Source organism: Gobius niger (assembly GCF_951799975.1).
Source record: "Gobius niger genome assembly, chromosome: 1".
In the NCBI taxonomy this organism is placed as follows: Eukaryota; Metazoa; Chordata; class Actinopteri; order Gobiiformes; family Gobiidae; genus Gobius; species Gobius niger.
In genome coordinates, this window is record NC_136852.1 from 76,163,583 (window position 1) to 76,183,658 (window position 20,076).

The 20,076-nt window shown below is 46.7% G+C and overlaps 2 protein-coding genes across 2 annotated transcripts in view; one reads left to right on the top strand and one right to left on the bottom strand.

Annotated features, from left to right (window-relative positions):
* The window catches only part of LOC306980151 (insulin gene enhancer protein isl-1-like), a gene marked incomplete at its 5' end in the record, with an annotated part of 274,135 nt that overhangs the window by 223,335 nt on the left and 30,724 nt on the right, over positions 1-20,076 (top strand).
* Positions 3,423-18,536, bottom strand: rad17 (RAD17 checkpoint clamp loader component). Its single transcript, XM_079580156.1, has 16 exons — positions 18,340-18,536; positions 16,339-16,401; positions 15,872-16,147; positions 13,425-13,557; positions 12,095-12,237; positions 11,458-11,510; positions 11,227-11,352; positions 9,695-9,764; positions 9,485-9,596; positions 8,364-8,555; positions 8,205-8,302; positions 7,993-8,139; positions 6,990-7,118; positions 6,160-6,280; positions 4,567-4,624; positions 3,423-3,933 (listed from the first exon to the last, which is right to left on the bottom strand). Exons 2-16 carry the CDS (start codon positions 16,378-16,380, stop codon positions 3,768-3,770), a joined length of 1,866 nt encoding a protein of 621 aa, XP_079436282.1. The 5' UTR covers positions 16,381-16,401; positions 18,340-18,536; the 3' UTR covers positions 3,423-3,767.

Below are 20,076 nucleotides of genomic sequence, written 5' to 3' on the forward strand. Positions count from 1 at the left end.
GGTCCCTGAGAGGGTCCAGAGAGGGTCCCTGAGAGGGTCCAGAGAGGGTCCAGAGAGGGTCCCTGAGAGGGTCCGGAGAGGGTCCGGAGAGGGTCACGGAGAGGGTCCCTGAGAGGGTCCAGAGAGGGTCCTGAGAGGGTCCGGAGAGGGTCCGGAGAGGGTCACGGAGAGGGTCACGGAGAGGGTCCAGAGAGGGTCACGGAGAGGGTCCCTGAGAGGGTCCAGAGAGGGTCCAGAGAGGGTCCCTGAGAGGGTCCGGAGAGGGTCACGGAGAGGGTCACGGAGAGGGTCACGGAGAGGGTCCAGAGAGGGTCACGGAGAGGGTCACGGAGAGGGTCACGGAGAGGGTCCAGAGAGGGTCACGGAGAGGGTCCCTGAGAGGGTCACGGAGAGGGTCACAGAGGGTCACGGAGAGGGTCCAGAGAGGGTCACGGAGAGGGTCCCTGAGAGGGTCCGGAGAGGGTCCAGAGAGGGTCACGGAGAGGGTCACGGAGAGGGTCCAGAGAGGGTCACGGAGAGGGTCACGGAGAGGGTCCGGAGAGGGTCACGGAGAGGGTCCAGAGAGGGTCACGGAGAGGGTCCAGAGAGGGTCACGGAGAGGGTCACGGAGAGGGTCACGGAGAGGGTCCAGAGAGGGTCCAGAGAGGGTCCCTGAGAGGGTCCCTGAGAGGGTCCCTGAGAGGGTCCCTGAGAGGGTCCTGAGAGGGTCCAGAGAGGGTCCCTGAGAGGGTCCGGAGAGGGTCACGGAGAGGGTCACGGAGAGGGTCACGGAGAGGGTCCAGAGAGGGTCCAGAGAGGGTCCCTGAGAGGGTCCAGAGAGGGTCCAGAGAGGGTCACGGAGAGGGTCCCTGAGAGGGTCCAGAGAGGGTCCAGAGAGGGTCACGGAGAGGGTCCCTGAGAGGGTCCGGAGAGGGTCACGGAGAGGGTCCAGAGAGGGTCCAGAGAGGGTCCCTGAGAGGGTCCCTGAGAGGGTCCCTGAGAGGGTCCAGAGAGGGTCCAGAGAGGGTCCCTGAGAGGGTCCGGAGAGGGTCACGGAGAGGGTCACGGAGAGGGTCACGGAGAGGGTCCAGAGAGGGTCCAGAGAGGGTCACGGAGAGGGTCCAGAGAGGGTCACGGAGAGGGTCCCTGAGAGGGTCCGGAGAGGGTCACGGAGAGGGTCCAGAGAGGGTCACGGAGAGGGTCCCGGAGAGGGTCCCTGAGAGGGTCCCTGAGAGGGTCCAGAGAGGGTCCAGAGAGGGTCCCTGAGAGGGTCCGGAGAGGGTCACGGAGAGGGTCACGGAGAGGGTCACGGAGAGGGTCCAGAGAGGGTCACGGAGAGGGTCCAGAGAGGGTCACGGAGAGGGTCCAGAGAGGGTCCCTGAGAGGGTCCGGAGAGGGTCACGGAGAGGGTCACGGAGAGGGTCACGGAGAGGGTCACGGAGAGGGTCCAGAGAGGGTCCAGAGAGGGTCCCTGAGAGGGTCCGGAGAGGGTCCCTGAGGGTCCAGAGAGGGTCCCTGAGAGGGTCCGGAGAGGGTCCCTGAGGGTCCAGAGAGGGTCCCTGAGAGGGTCCGGAGAGGGTCCCTGAGGGTCCTGAGAGGGTCCGGAGAGGGACCCACGGAGAGGGACCCACGGAGAGGGTCACGGAGAGGGTCCCTGAGAGGGTCCGGAGAGGGTCCGGAGAGGGTCACGGGAGGTGTAGAATCTTAGTGCATGTAAACTTCTGTCTTTGTAAAAAGTAACAAAAACATTTCAAAAAATTATTTATCTCTCATTCTTCTGGAATTTAACAAATGGAAATAATTTTTTAAAAAAAATCTATTTGACCTGAAAAAGTAAAAGTTACATCTGGTTTCATGTCTGAATAAAAAATGCAAATGTGTCTTTATAAAGTGCATGTAAACATCTGGTTCCACTGCATGTACCTTATATATACTTAATATGTAATAATATGTACCTTGTATATATTTGTGTCTCTTGTCTGAAACATGTAAAGCACTTTGGGTCGACTGTATTTTAAATGCTCTAATAAAAATAACCTTTGACCTGAACCACTGAACATGTTTTAAGTTTTAATTTGACAGAAGTCACAGCCGCTCTAGCCCCGCCCCTCAGGGCACACACCCGTCTGTTTACCTAACCCTGGAGGACACACACACACACGTCTGTTTACCTAACCCTGGAGGATCCTCTTCACGCTCACCAGCTGGAGAAACGTCCTGATCATGACCTCGTACCTGATCAGACGGAGCGGTGTCTTCAGAGGTGAGATGTTCAGCACATACGGCTCCTCCTCACTCTCCTCACTCTCCACAGTCAGGAAACTTTAACTCGGACACACCGTGCACTGAAGCTTTACTGAAACTGTCGCCTCCTCCACAAAGTCTGGGAGAAGAGCCCCGCCCCCGGGTCTCACCGAGCGCTCTGATTGGACCTGTGTGTCCTGGTGGTTTGTTTCATCCCAAAAAGACTCTTAGTAATAAAATCTCTGAGCCTGTCACCATAACAACAGCTAAAGTTCTACAGACTCAGGAAACTATCATGATAAACAATATTATTGAAGACCTATAAGGCCAGAGAATAAACTAACTAAGTTTAAACATCTGAATCAAAATGGATTCAAAAAGTGAAAAACTCCCAGAACAGAAGGACAAAAGACAAAGACACGGGACATTTTGTTGCACAATAATAGTTATTAGAAAAACGACAGCGCAGAGAACGGCTCACACAAATATTGACACAAGGCGTGTGAGGAAAGAAACAAACCGACACGACGACTTCAGGACAGAGAAGTGTTCACAGAGTCTGAAGCCAAACTGTAACAGGCAGAACATGAGCCACTGAGGTCCTGGAGGTCCAAAGCTCCTCTGCAGTTCAATAAGACCAGTCTGAGGTCCTGGAGGTCCAAAGCTCCTCTGCAGTTCAATAAGACCAGTCTGAGGTCCTGGAGGTCCAGAGCTCCTCCACAGTTCAATAAGACCAGTCTGAGGTCCTGGAGGTCCAAAGCTCCTCTGCAGTTCAATAAGACCAGTCTGAGGTTCTGGAGGTCCAAAGCTCCTCTGCAGTTCAATAAGACCAGTCTGAGGTCATGAGAAGAGGGTTCAAAGAAGTGACTCAGTCGTTTCAGCTCAAATAAATTATTTTTTCCCATTTTTTTGCATAATGTACTGTTAGTCAAGAAGCTGCAGGTGAATAGAGAAAAGTTTAAATGCACAGATATCAGTTTGAAACTTTAACTGAACATTAGTTATACAGATATGTCTCACTACCAATATTTTATTCTCATATTTATGCCACTGATCTACAGCCAAGGTTTGAAACTGATATGACTAAACTACATTTATTTTCCTGTTCACCTGCAGTGTTGCTTTAAATTAAAGAAAACACCAAAAACCAATGGAAGAAACCAATGAGATCTACCTCCTGAACCCGTGTGGAGCTCGATGAGCAGCTCCTCCTCCTGCAGGAGGTGCTGCTCTGTGGTTAGTCTGAGTCGTACTCCTCGATGAGCAGCTCCTCCTCCTGCAGGAGGTGCAGCTCTGTGGTTAGTCTGAGTCGTACTCCTCGATGAGCAGCTCCTCCTCCTGCAGGAGGTGCAGCTCTGTGGTTAGTCTGAGTCGTACTCCTCGATGAGCAGCTCCTCCTCCTGCAGGAGGTGCTGCTCTGTGGTTAATCTGAGTCGTACTCCTCGATGAGCAGCTCCTCCTGCAGGAGGTGCTGCTCTGTGGTTAGTCTGAGTCGTACTCCTCGATGAGCAGCTCCTCCTCCTGCAGGAGGTGCTGCTCTGTGTTTAGTCTGAGTCGTACTCCTCGATGAGCAGCTCCTCCTCCTGCAGGAGAGCCTGGGTGCTGCTGGGTTGACTCTGACTGCTCGATAAGCCTTCCTCTCTGGGAGCCTCCTCCTCTTCACTGTCCTCCTGGCCCCACTCCTTCTCAGCCACGGCCTCCAGCTTTAACCTGCACAGAACAAACTCAGTCACTCAGTGCAGACATTAAGAAACGCTCAGTTCTTTATTTACAGGACAAAGACTTTATAGCTGAATAAGGAGCCAGACTCCTGTGGCTCCTATGATGATTCTAACACAGGTTTAATTAGAGTTAGAAACCTCCTACTGATAATATGGACAATGTTACTAACTGTGTAGAATGTTGGGAGGCTCAGCTGCATAACTCGGCCGCCCCAGAAATGACCCCTGACCCCTGACCCCTTCAGGTCAGAAACACCCACAAGAATTAAACAGCAACAAAGAAATGCTCCTCTCTGTGTCTCTCTGTGAGGTCAGTGTGAGGTCAGTGTCTCTCTGTGAGGTCAGTGTCTCTCTGTGAGGTCAGTGTCTCTCTGTGAGGTCAGTGTGACGTCAGTGTGAGGTCAGTGTGAGGTCAGTGTGAGGTCAGTGTGAGGTCAGTGTGAGGTCAGTGTGAGGTCAGTGTGAGGTCAGTGTGAGGTCAGTGTGAGGTCAGTGTGAGGTCAGTGTGAGGTCAGTGTGACGTCAGTGTGAGGTCAGTGTGAGGTCAGTGTGAGGACAGTGTTTCTCTGTGAGGTCAGTGTTTCTCTGTGAGGTCAGTGTGAGGTCAGTGTGAGGTCAGTACCTGTCCGGCCTCCTCCGCAGACTCATCTGCCCCAAGTCCTGGATCAGGTCGATCTGAGCTGTAACAAACACACACTCGGGTCACTGTGGTCACGGTGGTCACAGTCATGGTGGTCACGGTGGTCACGGTGGTCAATGTGGTCACTGTGGTCACTGTGGTCACTGTGGTCACTGTGGTCACGGTGGTCAATGTGGTCACTGTGGTCACTGTGGTCACTGTGGTCACTGTGGTCAATGTGGTCACGGTGGTCAATGTGGTCAATGTGGTCAATGTGGTCAATGTGGTCAATGTGGTCACGGTGGTCACGGTGGTCAATGTGGTCAATGTGGTCAATGTGGTCAATGTGGTCACGGTGGTCACGGTGGTCAATGTGGTCAATGTGGTCACTGTGGTCACTGTGGTCACTGTGGTCACTGTGGTCAATGTGGTCACGGTGGTCAATGTGGTCAATGTGGTCAATGTGGTCAATGTGGTCAATGTGGTCACGGTGGTCACGGTGGTCAATGTGGTCAATGTGGTCAATGTGGTCAATGTGGTCACGGTGGTCAATGTGGTCAATGTGGTCAATGTGGTCAATGTGGTCAATGTGGTCAATGTGGTCAATGTGGTAAATGTGGTCACTGTGGTAAATGTGGTCAATGTGGTCACGGTGGTCAATGTGGTCACGGTGGTCAATGTGGTCACGGTGGTCAATGTGGTCACTGTGGTCACGGTGGTCACTGTGGTCAATGTGGTCACTGTGGTCACGGTGGTCACTGTGGTCAATGTGGTCACTGTGGTCAATGTGGTAAATGTGGTCACTGTGGTAAATGTGGTCAATGTGGTCACGGTGCTCAATGTGGTCACGGTGGTCACTGTGGTCACGGTGGTCAATGTGGTCAATGTGGTCAATGTGGTCACGGTGGTCAATGTGGTCAATGTGGTCAATGAGGTCACGGTGGTCAATGTGGTCAATGTGGTCACGGTGGTCACGGTGGTCACGGTGGTCAATGTGGTCACGGTGGTCAATGTGGTCAATGTGGTCAATGTGGTCACGGTGGTCAATGTGGTCAATGAGGTCACGGTGGTCAATGTGGTCAATGTGGTCACGGTGGTCACGGTGGTCACGGTGGTCAATGTGGTCACGGTGGTCAATGTGGTCAATGTGGTCAATGTGGTCACGGTGGTCAATGTGGTCACTGTGGTCAATGAGGTCACGGTGGTCAATGTGGTCAATGTGGTCACGGTGGTCACGGTGGTCACGGTGGTCACGGTGGTCAATGTGGTCACGGTGGTCACGGTGGTCAATGTGGTCAATGTGGTCACGGTGGTCACGGTGGTCATGGTGGTCAATGTGGTCACGGTGGTCAATGTGGTCACTGTGGTCAATGTGGTCAATGTGGTCAATATGGTCACGGTGGTCAATGTGGTCAATGTGGTCAATGTGGTCACGGTGGTCAATGTGGTCACTGTGGTCAATGTGGTCACGGTGGTCAATGTGGTCACGGTGGTCAATGTGGTCACTGTGGTCACGGCGGTCACGGTGGTCACTGTGGTCACGGCGGTCACGGTGGTCAATGTGGTCGGGTCACTGTGGTCGGGTTAAAGTGGTACCTTGGTTCCTCATGGGGTTGCAGAGCTTGGCGAGGTACGGCAGCAGCTCGGTCTGAAGCACCACAGGCGTCAGGCAGAAGTTCCTGAAGAGCGACTGTGCGGCCACACAGTTCCCCCGATACTGAGGAGCAACAGCACGGAACATCTCCATCATTCATCTGTTCTACTGAGGAACATCTCCATCATTCATCTGTTTTACTGAGGAACATCTCCATCATTCATCTGTTCTACTGAGGAGCAACAGCACGGAACATCTCCATCATTCATCTGTTTTACTGAGGAACATCTCCATCATTCATCTGTTTTACTGAGGAACATCTCCATCATTCATCTGTTTTACTGAGGAACATCTCCATCATTCATCTGTTTTACTGAGGAACATCTCCATCATTCATCTGTTCTACTAAGGAACATCTCCATCAATCATCTGTTCTACTGAGGAACATCTCCATCATTCATCTGTTTTACTGAGGAACATCTCCATCATTCATCTGTTTTACTGAGGAACATCTCCATCATTCATCTGTTTTACTGAGGAACATCTCCATCATTCATCTGTTTTACTGAGGAACATCTCCCTCATTCATCTGTTTAACTGAGGAACATCTCCATCATTCATCTGTTTAAACTGAGGAACATCTCCATCATTCATCTGTTTTACTGAGGAACATCTCCCTCATTCATCTGTTTAACTGAGGAACATCTCCATCATTCATCTGTTTAAACTGAGGAACATCTCCATCATTCATCTGTTTTACTGAGGAACATCTCCATCATTCATCTGTTTAAACTGAGGAGCAACAGCACGGAACATCTACATGAGGCAGTACCTTCTTGTGCACCTGTAGCCAGTGTGGTTTGTGCAGAGGTCTGAAGCCCACAGTGACCTGCCGAGAGTTAGAGTGCAGGAGCCCCCTGGTGGCCACGGAGGAGCTGTACTCGCACATCAGGCTGCGAGTCTGAGGAAACACAAGAACATCCCAGAGGAGCATTAGAGGAAACAAGAACATCCCAGAGGAGCATTAGAGGAACACAAGAACATCCCAGAGGAGCATTAGAGGAAGAAGAACATCCCAGAGGAGCATTAGAGGAACACAAGAACATCCCAGAGGAGCATTAGAGGAAACAAGAACATCCCAGAGGAGCATTAGAGGAAACAAGAACATCCCAGAGGAGCATTAGAGAAACAAGAACATCCCAGAGGAGCATTAGAGGAAACAAGAACATCCCAGAGGAGCATTAGAGGAACACAAGAACATCCCAGAGGAGCATTAGAGGAACACAAGAACATCCCAGAGGAGCATTAGAGGAAACAAGAACATCCCAGAGGAGCATTAGAGGAACAAGAACATCCCAGAGGAGCATTAGAGGAACACAAGAACATCCCAGAGGAGCATTAGAGGAACAAGAACATCCCAGAGGAGCATTAGAGGAACAAGAACATCCCAGAGGAGCATTAGAGGAAACAAGAACATCCCAGAGGAGCATTAGAGGAACAAGAACATCCCAGAGGAGCATTAGAGGAAACAAGAACATCCCAGAGGAGCATTAGAGGAAACAAGAACATCCCAGAGGAGCATTAGAGGAAACAAGAACATCCCAGAGGAGCATTAGAGGAAACAAGAACATCCCAGAGGAGCATTAGAGGAAACAAGAACATCCCAGAGGAGCATTAGAGGAACAAGAACATCCCAGAGGAGCATTAGAGGAACAAGAACATCCCAGAGGAGCATTAGAGGAACACAAGAACATCCCAGAGGAGCATTAGAGGAACAAGAACATCCCAGAGGAGCATTAGAGGAACAAGAACATCCCAGTGTGTTGTGTCCGTACCGCCCAGTCCGCAGACAGCAGGTCCGCGTCCGACAGGTACTGGCTGGCTCGGGCCACGTCCTCGGCCTCGCAGAAGAAGTCCAGGTAGTTCTGGTGCAGGTAGAGGCTGAACAGCTCTGCAGACATGTGTGAGCGCTCCAGCGCCCCCTGCAGGAGAACACCAGGGTCACACACAGACCATCATCAGAGTGAAGAGCCTGAGGAGCACCCACCTCGGGGTCCACCAGCAGAGGCTCTCTCCGGTGCTCCGACAGATGAGGAGGAAGCCCGGGCTGTTCTTCTGCTGCCTCTGCTCCGTCAGCGAGGCCTCCTGTTCACACAAACACTCATGAGCGCCGCCCCGGTGGACGTTAGCGTGAAGTGCGGCTCACGTTTGCAGTGCAGGATCTTTCCCAGGGCTCTGAAGAGGAAGAGGGAGGTGTCCTTCCCCCCGATGGGCTGCTCCTCCCCCTCAGGCGCCGCCTTACGTTTGCCCTTCACACGCTGAGTCTTCGCCCGGCTCTTTCCCGCCTCAGACGACTTCCCTTTGAAGGATTTCAGCAGAGTCTTCTCCAGCGACAGGTCTGTGAGGACACGTGCGTCAGTCCAAACAGGTCCTGTGTGACCAGTGTGGGGCTGACCAGTAAGTAGAAAATGTATTGTCCCCGTGGGGAAATTCATTTGCAGTGAGTACACAAATACAACAATGACCACAGCAGACAAATCCAAACATCGACAACATACAAAGAACAAACCACGGCCAGTCAACCTCAGTTTAAATTGTTAAAATCGTTATCTACATTCCTTAAAAACCTTCTCTGACAGACCAGCTGTGCAGAATTAAAAAAAAAAAAAAAAAAAAAAAAATCACTGTTGGTTACTTCGAATTGTTGGTTTGTTTAATTGTAAAATGGCTTGTGGCACAAATGACTGCCTGGTCCTGTTTTTAGTCAGGGCGGGGCTCCTGTACCTTCGACCTGAGGGGAGCAGCTCAAACTCACTAAACAGAGGATGTTTTGAGTCCGATAATATTATGTCTGCTTTATTCCGAGCTCGAGTAAAACAAATGTCCTGCAGACCCTTCAGAGGAACACCCAGGGTTTTGTTTGCAACTGTACATATTTTCCTGAGGGAGTTCTTTTGTGCCTCAGTCATGGCCCCGAAACCAGCAGTCAGAACACTCTCCACAAAAGCACTATAAAACATTTTCAACATGTTTCTATCCACCTGAAAGGACACCTATTTCTTCATAAAATATAGTCTCTGTTGACCCTTTTTTGTGATGTGATCTGTATTTTTATCCCACTTTAATTTGTCATCTAAGATCACACCCAGATACTTGTGCTCAGAGACAGAATCAATGACTTCTCCTTTGATGATGGTCGGGCTGTGTGTGGACTCCCGCCTGAAGTCGATGGTCAGCTCCCTCGTCTTTGTTGTGTTCAATAGGAGATGGGAGTCGTCACACCAGTGCGGGGCTGACCAGTGTGGGGCTGACCAGTGTGGCACTCACCTGGGATACAGGAGAACTGCAGGCTGTTGATGGCACTGCGTATGTCCCCGGAGCTGCCCGAGCACAGCCTCTCCAGCAGGGGGTGGTCTGGAGCCGACAGCTGCCCGCCGCTCTGCTCACACACACACACACACACACACACACACACACACAAACACGGATACATCAGTATAAATACATGAGACACACAAACCCACCACAAACACTCACCCGCTCCACCTCCAGCGCCGCGATGCGACTCAGCGCCTTCATCATGGCGGTCGGAGCCAAAGGGTTAAAGCTGCAAACGCAGACACGTTATTTCAGCTTTTGTTCGGTGTGAATGAGGTTTTAAATCAGACGTGTGGAATCACTGAGACCGGTCTCAGAGCCACATGTGAAGGACTTTATGTTTGTGTTAGGCCCTCGTGTGCTCACTAGGAGGCGCTGTTGCTGGAGTCACTGATGGAGAGACGGGTGTTGAGCCCTGAGCCGTTCTCATGTTTTTATTTCATTATCGTCTCGTCCATCATCACCTTCCACCAGGGTCACATGGGTCACATGGGTCACTCACCATCCAGCGAGCGGCTTCCCGACTGACTGGTGATGATCTCAGTGTTTTAATTTGAGGAGGGGGGGGCTCACCTACAGCACGTGTGAGGACCTGTTGTTAAAGGAACAGGCCAGCGTTTTTCCACACTGAGATATGTTCTTACCTGAGCTGTGACGAGTTCTTTAGGACCTGTCTGATCTTCAGTCACGTAAACACAGCGCAGACGGCGTTAGCATTTAGCCTCTCCCTCTCTCCTCTATAGCTCCAAAACAGGTCAAGATAGAAGCTACCAAGCTCTTCCACGTTTCCCCTATTTAAATATGGTTACGTGAAGTGTTCCACTACAAAGTATAATCACACACAATTAAACAATGTGGATTTTCTAAGTGAAGAAAACTGCGCGGATTTCGAACTTGTGTTTTTTGTCATTTTTTTCAATTTTTTTTGTCTTTTTTTGTCATTTTTTTCAATTTTTTGTCATTTTTTGTAATTTTTTGTCATTTTTTGTCATTTTTTGTCTTTTTTTGTGTCATTTTTTGGTAATTTTTTCTAATTTTTTCTAATTTTTTGTTAATTTTTCGTAATTTTTTTTTATTTTATTTTTTATTTTTTAGTAATTTTTTTGTAATTTTTTTGTAATTTTTTGTCTTTTTTTTTGTAATTTTTTTGTAATTTTTTGTAAATTTTTTGTAAATTTTTTGTAAATTTTTTGTCATTTTTTTTGGTCATTTTTTTGTCATTTTTTTGTAAATTTTTTGTCATTTTTTTGTCATTTTTTTGTCATTTTTTGTCAATTTTTTTGTAATTTGGCATCCGCACAGTAAAGTGAAGATTTCTGCGCGGATGCCAAACTACTCCTGGTATTATTACGCCTTACAATATAGTTCCCCCTTTTATCCGCTTAGAAAATCCACATAGTTTAATTGTGTGTAATTATACTTTGTAGTGGAACACTTCACGTAACCATATTTAAATAGGGAAAACGCTTCTATCTTGACCTGTTTTGGAGCTATAGAGGAGAGAGGGAGAGGCTAAATGCTAACGCCGTCTGCGCTGTGTTTACGTGACTGAAGATCAGACAGGTCCTAAAGAACTCGTCACAGCTCAGGTAAGAACATGTCTCAGTGTGGAAAAACGCTGGCCTGTAACTTTAAGGTGCTAGACAGATCTTAAATGTGCCGTACAGATGTGCCGTACAGATGTGCCGTACCTGATGTGGCCGATGCTCAGCTGCTCCTGTAGTTCTCGGGGAAACATGTTTCTGCTGCTGCTGTCGGCGCTCACACTGTCAGACACGATGAAAACCAGCGGACACCGACTCGTCCTCACGAAACGCCTGCAACACAACAGGACTCAATACACTCAATACACCGCCCGATACACCACCCGATACACCGCCCCCACCACCCCACACATCAGCCTCTAACACGTGCGTTCTTACCGGAGGACGTCGTGGAGGCTGCCGGGCTGTCGGTAAAACTGATTGGGGAAATCCTACAAGAAAACAACCACATGTTCACAAACACTTAATAAAAGACACATTTGAAGATTTTCTCACTGTCTAAACAACAAGAATTATCTTCCTGTTTTAGGTCATATTTATATTTGTCAAATACCAGAAGAATGAGAGAGAGTTTTGTAGAAATGTTTTTTATTTTTACAAAGTCAGGAGTTCACAGACGCTCAGATTCCCGTCCCTTTAAACAGTTAAAGCCCAGATGATGAAGCTGCTCTGAAGCTCAGGTCCCTCCTTGGCTGTGATTTCCAGACTCTTGAAGGTCCAGGTTCATTGGTTAAAACAATGATGTAAATGTCCAATCATCACACAGGTCAGAAAGAAGGCGGGTTATGTGTGAACGAGCTGTGTCTGAAATGTGAAGATCAACCAAGAAGCAAAGACCTGGAGAAGAACCAAAGACCTGGAGAAGAAGCAAAGACCTGGAGAAGAAGCTGAACCTGGTCAGAGTTTTCTAGCAATTCTACCACATGTTACTGACATTCTCTCTCTCATTCCTCTGGCATTTGACAAAGACAGATCATTTTGAAAAGCAAGTGTAACGTGTGTGTGGAAGCGTTACCTCCACCAGGATGACCTTCCTGTGAGCGGCGTCGGCGTCTCCGCTCATCTGCAAACAGCTGTACTTGTTGGCCCTGAGGAGGAAGTCCTGGAACTGCTGAAGCTGCGAGGAGGGAGGTCCCGACAGGCTGTTCCACTGCCATTCTGCACCAACACCATAACATATAACACACATAACATATAACAGTCTGCACCGGGGCCGCATAAAAGCAAAGGTTTCCATTCACCGCACTGGGACAACTGTACTTTTCTTTATGTTTTTGACGTGTTTCAATCATAATAGAAAACGCAATCTGAATGGCCGCCGCCTGGGCGCCGCCATGTTTATTTCCCATACCGACTTTGAAGCTAAGCAGGGAAGGGCCTGGTTAGGACTGGGATGGGAGACAGTTTGTGCGTGGTTGGTGCTGACCGTATTCCGTCTCCAAAGCTTTGTCTCCGAAAAAAAGTACACGCAAAACATTGCCCAAAACCTGCTCAAACACGAGCCTCTAATCACACGCGCTGCTCCGACTGATTTATCCTCCGTGTGAGTAAAAGCGAAAATGAAACTACCAGTTAACGAGCGCATGGCCTGCACTGCGTAGTTTTTTTCTTTTTTTTTACGTTGCTGCTGAACCATTTGTTTTCTATTTTGCTTTCACGTATTATGAGCCCAGAGGTACATTTGATTCTAAAGCAGCTTTGAAAGCATTGCCCATTTTATTGTAAGGTTATAAATACTGTCTAACAATGATCATTTGGCTATTTCAGTTCAAAACCAACTTATTATTTTTTGATTGTAAACTACCGTGATGCACCAAACCACGGGTCCTGCACCGTGAACCAAACCGTTAGAGCTGAACCCCTAATATTTATCCATAATTATTCCACTGTCTCTTGAATCCTGTTCCCCGAGTTTAGCGAAAATATTGTGGTTGTAGTTTATAAGAAAGGAGCACGGGTGCATCAAACACTCCAATTGCAGTTTGTTTTAAATTGTTTTTAGCATTCATTATTTTACACATTTGTAGTGGCCAAAGTTTTTGGAATGTGTTGGGAACCACTGGTCTACAGCTGAACTGTGTGACGCGTTGGACATTTCTTTGTAATCACTCATAATCTCAAAATATCAAATGTGGAGACTAGCGAGGCCCGGCCGAAGGCCGGGTCTCAGCTAGTAGATTGTATAAAGTGTAATGTCAGTTTTCTGGGGGGGCTGGTCCTTGTTTGTGAAGCGTGGGGTTAAATGTATTGGTAATGTATTAAAAGATCGTCACTGTGACACTGAGAGAATGGATAACGATGCTTTCATGCCCCCTGTGGGTCAGTGAAAGTGTGAAACAGCGCACCCTCCTGGCCGTACTGCTCCGTGTGCACCGGGTTGCTCCACTCCTGCAGACGGGCTCCCAGCTCTTTGCACAGGACCTGCACTGTGGCCGTTTTCCCACAGCCTGAAGGGCCGGTCAGCAGCAGGACGCCCCCCTGTGGACAGCAGAGGAAACACATGAGATCCATATCACCAAAAATATTAATACTTTACACTTTCACATTCGGGTTATAACTTTGCATTATGGAACTTTTAAGATAAGATGGAGAAATTCACTTTTCTGTCAGCTCAGCGCCTTTGGTGATGTTTTACAATCTTTTAAAATGCACAAAACTCCACATGTTCTGTTTAATTATGCGACACAATCCAAAGGGCTCAAGCAGAAGAAGAAACAACCAAACTAAAGGGTGACTGAGACCTGTGAAGAAGCTGAACACCACGGCTGAGGTTTGGGATGAAGGAGCAGGCTGTCATTTTATTACTGATCCCAGCACTTTAAAGGGACGAGATGGAACTCACTACAGCCGCCTCAGGTCTCAGGTTCTGTATTCAGCTCGTGCTTCAGACTCAAATTACCACCTTCATGAGTGACAGGGCAGGATTTTAGAGGCAGTTGTGATGAACAGGTCTGAGCTCATTCTACAGATTAGGACATGGCTGGACATTCCTCCGTCTAGTCCCTTTAACAGCACAACAATACTTAACAATACCGATACAACACTATGCATTATTGAGAACTAAAGATATATCCATTTATTTACTCCAGGAAACCGATTTTGTTTTGTTTTTGTCACCATCCAGACAATGAAACCTTTTATTTCTTTCAGGGCGTCTGCAGAGCTGGACAAGTCAAATTTAAGACTTTTTAAGACCTTTTTAAGACACAAAATCTCATAAATAAGACCTGTTTTTGAACAATATATAAATGGACTGTAAAGAAAATCACTGTCACAAAAATCCAAGAGTCAAACTGTTGTTTCTGATTTCACAGTGGGATGAACAAATGTAAGAACTTCATTTTTCACATTAGGCATTTTAACCATTCAAGTGTTAACAACCTTATCCCATAATAAGAATATTGAGATTGAATAATTACTCACAATTATCGACTGAATGAAAGAAAACAGATATTTAGTTTGTGTATTTAAAATGCTTTGTAAGACTTGAGCTGGTTAAACATTCACTGTTTCTAAAAATAAAAGCAGCTTTTCCAGTCGTTTGCAAAGAACAAAACACTGTCAACTTTACAACTGATTAATTATCATTTTAATGATATCATTATTAGGCCAGAATAGTCTGGGTTTGATGTTTTCTAAACTTGTTTGTCAGATGTTTTGATGAACAAAGTGAGAAACGTGTTTCTAAAGAAACAGGACTTTCGCAGAGGAGCGTTCGCTTTGTGTTTCCAACATTTGGACAAACGTTATTGTGAATTCTGCCGTTCATGACCTTGAGTTGGATATTTACAGTGAAGGATCATCTCCACGTTGTTTCATATCGGACGTATCTTTCCCCCGACAGCAGCGTCACGGATCCATCACCTCGGTCATGTTCTGGATCCTAAACTCTGCTGACTTCAGTGGTTTGTTTGTGGAGGATAAAGCTCTGAAGGAGAGTCCTTCTGCCTCCACTATCACTGAGTTTACGTTGTTTCAGTGGTTTGTTTGTGGAGGATAAAGCTCTGAAGGAGAGTCCTTCTGCCTCCACTATCGCTGAGTTTACGTTGTTTCAGTGGTTTGTTTGTGGAGGATAAAGCTCTGAAGGAGAGTCCTTCTGCCTCCACTATCGCTGAGTTTACGTTGTTTCAGTGGTTTGTTTGTGGAGGATAAAGCTCTGAAGGAGAGTCCTTCTGCCTCCACTATCGCTGAGTTTACGTTGTTTCAGTGGTTTGTTTGTGGAGGATAAAGCTCTGAAGGAGAGTCCTCCTGCCTCCACTATCACTGAGTTTACGTTGTTTCAGTGGTTTGTTTGGGAGGATAAAGCTCTGAAGGAGAGTCCTTCTGCCTCCACTATCACTGAGTTTACGTTGTTTCAGTGGTTTGTTTGGGAGGATAAAGCTCTGAAGGAGAGTCCTCCTGCCTCCACTATCACTGAGTTTACGTTGTTTCAGTGGTTTGTTTGGGAGGATAAAGCTCTGAAGGAGAGTCCTTCTGCCTCCACTATCGCTGAGTTTATGTTGTTTGTGGCCAGAGCTTCAGCGTCGCTTCGGCCTCTCGGACCATGAGCGGCTCCTCATCGCTGTTTCTGGGACTTTAGTTGTCCACTTTTTAAACTAAATCGTGCGCAAATAATTGGGTCGTTGAACGTTAATTTTTAAGACCAGTTTACCCAGGATTTTAAGACCAAATAGGCCCAACTTTAGACGTTTTAAGACCTTTTTAAGACTTTAAGACCCCGCGGACGCCCTGTTCTTCATAAAGACGTGCCTTCACTCGCTCCCCCAGCGCCTGAAGCTGAACATGACCTCACCTTTGAGCTGTGCAGCTGCTCCGTCATCCACCGCTCCACCTCTTCGATCTTCTTCTTGTGAACAGCCAGCTCGGCCTGAGAGAGCGGGGCGTGTCGGTCCACCCAGGGCTGGTCCTCCCCCCCCCTCCCCAGGCCGGCCCCGGGGTCGGCCCTCCTCTTCACCGGCCTCCCCTCGGCTCTGGAGGGGCGGGGCCTCCTCTGCTGGGCCACGCGGTCCGACGGGAGGTCCCTGAAGGACGGGAGGTCACTGAAGGACGGGTCCACCCAGCGCCTCAGCTGCACAGACAGTGGCAAACACAGAACACATGAACAGGATCCGTCTACCTCAGCTCTGGAGGCCTTAGCTTTCAAATGAGGCGCTACACTGGTTTACAGGACATCGCTTCATTTCAGCTCCAGCCCAGAAGCTTCTAGATTTGGGTAAAGCAGCAGCAGATGGTTGGGCTGTAAGTGCAGATGTTCCAGACCTTGGTTGGAGCCGCTGTGGTCCCGGAGCACTGCCTCTTCATCCTGCAGGACAGCGCCACCTCCTGGAACACACCAGAAGATAACACTTGATGCCTTTGTGTTCGGGAGACGGGGGCGGACCGGCCATGTTCTGGAAGAGCACAGAGGGGCCACCGGTCCCGCCTCAACCGAGCTTTACCCAAATCTAAACGCTCAAAAGAAAAGCATCAAAGTAGCGACAAAAAAGAGGATGAAAAGTCAACAAAAACATGAGAAAAACACGGACAAAAAAATGATAGTTAAAAAAGCAACAAAAATGTGGCGACGAAAAGTTTCCGTCACTTTTGTAGGTCTTAGCTTTCAAATGAGGCGTTGCATTGTTGATCTCCAGTCGAGAAGCTTTTAGATTTGGGTAAAGCCCAGTATAAAAAAACATGAATCTAAAAGGAATTCCGTGGAGTCTGGTGCACCACAAGGTTCAGTTTTGGGACCGTTGTTATTTATTATTTATATGAATGATTTTGCTTCTGTTTCTACGACCGCCTTTCCCGCTCTTTCTGCTGATGATGCCGATCAAAAAAAAATAATAATAATAAAAAGTCGACCTTGGGAAAATGCACTCGTTAATGTTCAGGCGGGGGGTCAGAGGTCAGAGGTTAAACTCTTAACTCCCGCCTGAACCGAGAGGATCTTTTTCCTCACGGCATCACATTTGTTTTCCATCATTTTTTTGTTGGTGATTCAACTCATTTTTGTAACTTTGTCAAATTTTTGTCATTTTTTTTTGTCATTTTTTTTTGTCAATTTTTTGTCAATTTTTTGTCAATTTTTATTTATTTATTTTGTCAATTTTTTGTTATTTTTTTGTCAATTTTTGTCAATTTTTTGTCATTTTTTTGTCAATATTTTGTCAATATTTTTGTCATTTTTTTGTCAAATTTTTTGTCATTTTTTGTCAATTTTTTGTTATTTTTTTGTCAATTTTTGTCAATTTTTTGTCATTTTTTTGTCATTTTTTGTTATTTTTTGTTATTTTTTTGTCAATATTTTGTCAATATTTTTGTCATTTTTTTGTCAAATTTTTTGTCATTTTTTGTCAATTTTTTGTTATTTTTTTGTCAATTTTTGTCAATTTTTTGTCATTTTTTTGTCATTTTTTGTTATTTTTTGTTATTTTTTTGTCAATTTTTTGTCAATATTTTTGTCATTTTTTTGTCAAATTTTTTGTCATTTTTTGTCATTTTTTTGTCAATTTTTTGTCAATATTTTTGTCATTTTTTTGTCAATTTTTTTGTCATTTTTTTCATTTTTTCTTCCATTTTCTGGCAATTTCTTGTGACATTTTTGTGACATTTTTGGCACTTTTTCATCAATTTTTCATCACTTTTTTGTCACATTTCCATCATCGTTTTCGTCTCAGTTTTGTTGCTATTTTCACACCTTTTTTCCAGAAGCTTTTAGATTCGGGTAAAGCCAAACAGTTGAAAATGTGCTCGGTTCAGGTGGGAGTTAAGGGGTTAAAATATGTATTTGTGGAAGTGTCACAGTTACACTATTTTGGGCCAGGCTGGTCCGAGTCCAGGGCTGTTTTCAGTCCCAGTCCGGCCCCTGTCAGGAGAGACACTTTGTTAGCAGAGTTTTGTGTGGGTTTTTTTTTTTGGAGCAATTTAATATTTCCGATGAACTTATACAGTAAAAAATGTGATAAATGTAGATTCGATGCGTTTAAATGACATTTCATTTGGCATAATTCATTTAATGCCGTTTAATGTCCCTCACAAACCCTGGAAAAACGGTGTAAAAAGTAAAACTACAACCTGAAGCTTGTGGGGCTCATCACACATGACACTAAATAATAATACAAGGAGCAAGAGCACGTGTAACATGTTCATTAATGTGCCTTTAATGTTGGCATATCCTTCATCTCCGTCACTCGATGAGGCGGGACTTTAGAGCTGAGTTTGTAGTTTCTGTTGTTAAAGTTTAAAGTCTCTGCGGGATATAAAGTGTTTTCTTCTCACCTCTCTGTGGATTCCGGAGGTCCGTAAACGCAGCTGTGGGTCAGTGAGGTCAGTGAGTCTCAGGCCGAGCGAACTTTACACACTTAACAAATGAGTTAAAGTCTTAATTAAAGCAAAACATGAGGATAAACATTTTTAAACTCCCTCCGCTTCTTCTTCTACGGCGCCTCCTGCGCAGCCGCTTCTTCTTCTGCGGAGGCGGGGGCACAGCTATGGGCACAGCTATGGGCACAGCGCGCTCTGGCGCCGCCACCGGCCGAGGGAGGGAGGACCCGCCCGTGGGGAACAATGAGCTCGATTTTTTTTTTTTTTTTTTTCAAAATCTACAATTAATTAAACAAAAAAAATGCCGATACGCTCGAAAGCTTTTTGTTAGATGTTGGTTTACTTGACTGATTTCCACAATGCTTTTTTAACGGCCCCTAACTTTAACATTTAGTTTTTACCACTGACTTAAACAATGTAAACATAATGGACCTTGTTTGTTTGTATTACATCATTGTGATATATATTTTTAAATCCACCTGTGGGTCTCAAAGTGCGGGCCGAGGACATTGCCATGAAGTGTCTCCAGATCAAATCAGTCACTACATGAAAACGAAGCCGATTTCGGGCCGAGCAGAGAAACGGTGCAGTGTGGACGAGTTTAATTTTACTGTGCAGGATATTTAAATCATTCTAATCAAACATGTCGCTCCTGACCCTTGACCTTTCATGGGCTCAGCTGTTACGTCTCCGGGAACTAGAGCTTCAGCAACATTTGCCCAAACCGACCGTCCTCACCCAGGGCGGGAAACACAGGGGGAGTGACATCACCACCAGCTGTTTCAGAAATAAACTCCCCATAAGGAATAAAGCACGTTCCCACTCCTACTTCACTGACTCAAACATGAACCACAGGAACCAGACCATGATACGAAATCAGATGATCATTAAAGGGCCAGCGTTTCCCAAACTGAGATCTTACCTGAGCTTAGACGAGTTCATGTGTACCTGTCTGGTCTACACGCGTGTCCTCAGTCGCACAGACCAGACAAGTAAAGCATTTAAAGTCAAGAGTTTCCCAGTGACTGTATCAGAGTAACTGTATTCGAGTAACTAACACGCTCTGGCATCATTCATCACCTTTATTCTTATTGTACAATGTATGAGATCTTTAAAACATGTGATCTACATGTTTATCTATAAAACATGTGATCTACATGTTTATGATCACATACATGTTTGTAAAGCTGCTCCATCGGCCTCATGACGTTCGTGATCAGGCCTGTGTGTGAATCCAGCATCAGCTCCTGCTTCACTGTCAAGGCCACAGAGTCCCTCATGTCAGTGCTCAAATGGCCTCCACTACGGCCTCATCGCCTCGTGTTCAAACCTCTCGCCTTCACCCAGTGAGCGGCTTTAGCCAAATCTAAACACAGTAACGCCTCATCTGAAAGACTTTGGTTTGTCACTGGGACGATAAACAAAAATATCGTTAATCGATCTACACAGTTTTTAATAATCGTGAAGAGAATCGTCAAAACTCTGTGAATGATGGACTTACACCACAAGGGGGCGCCGCTCGCATTAAACACCAGAGCTCCAAACATGAGTGACAGGTCTACCATTAACACCAGAGCTCCACACAGAGCCGGCTGATGAAACGTTCTCAGAAGAGCTGGTGGCTCCACATGGCGCCACAAACGAGCTGCTGACACGACTGAAGCCTTCGTTTTCTTCATATTTAAAACTTAT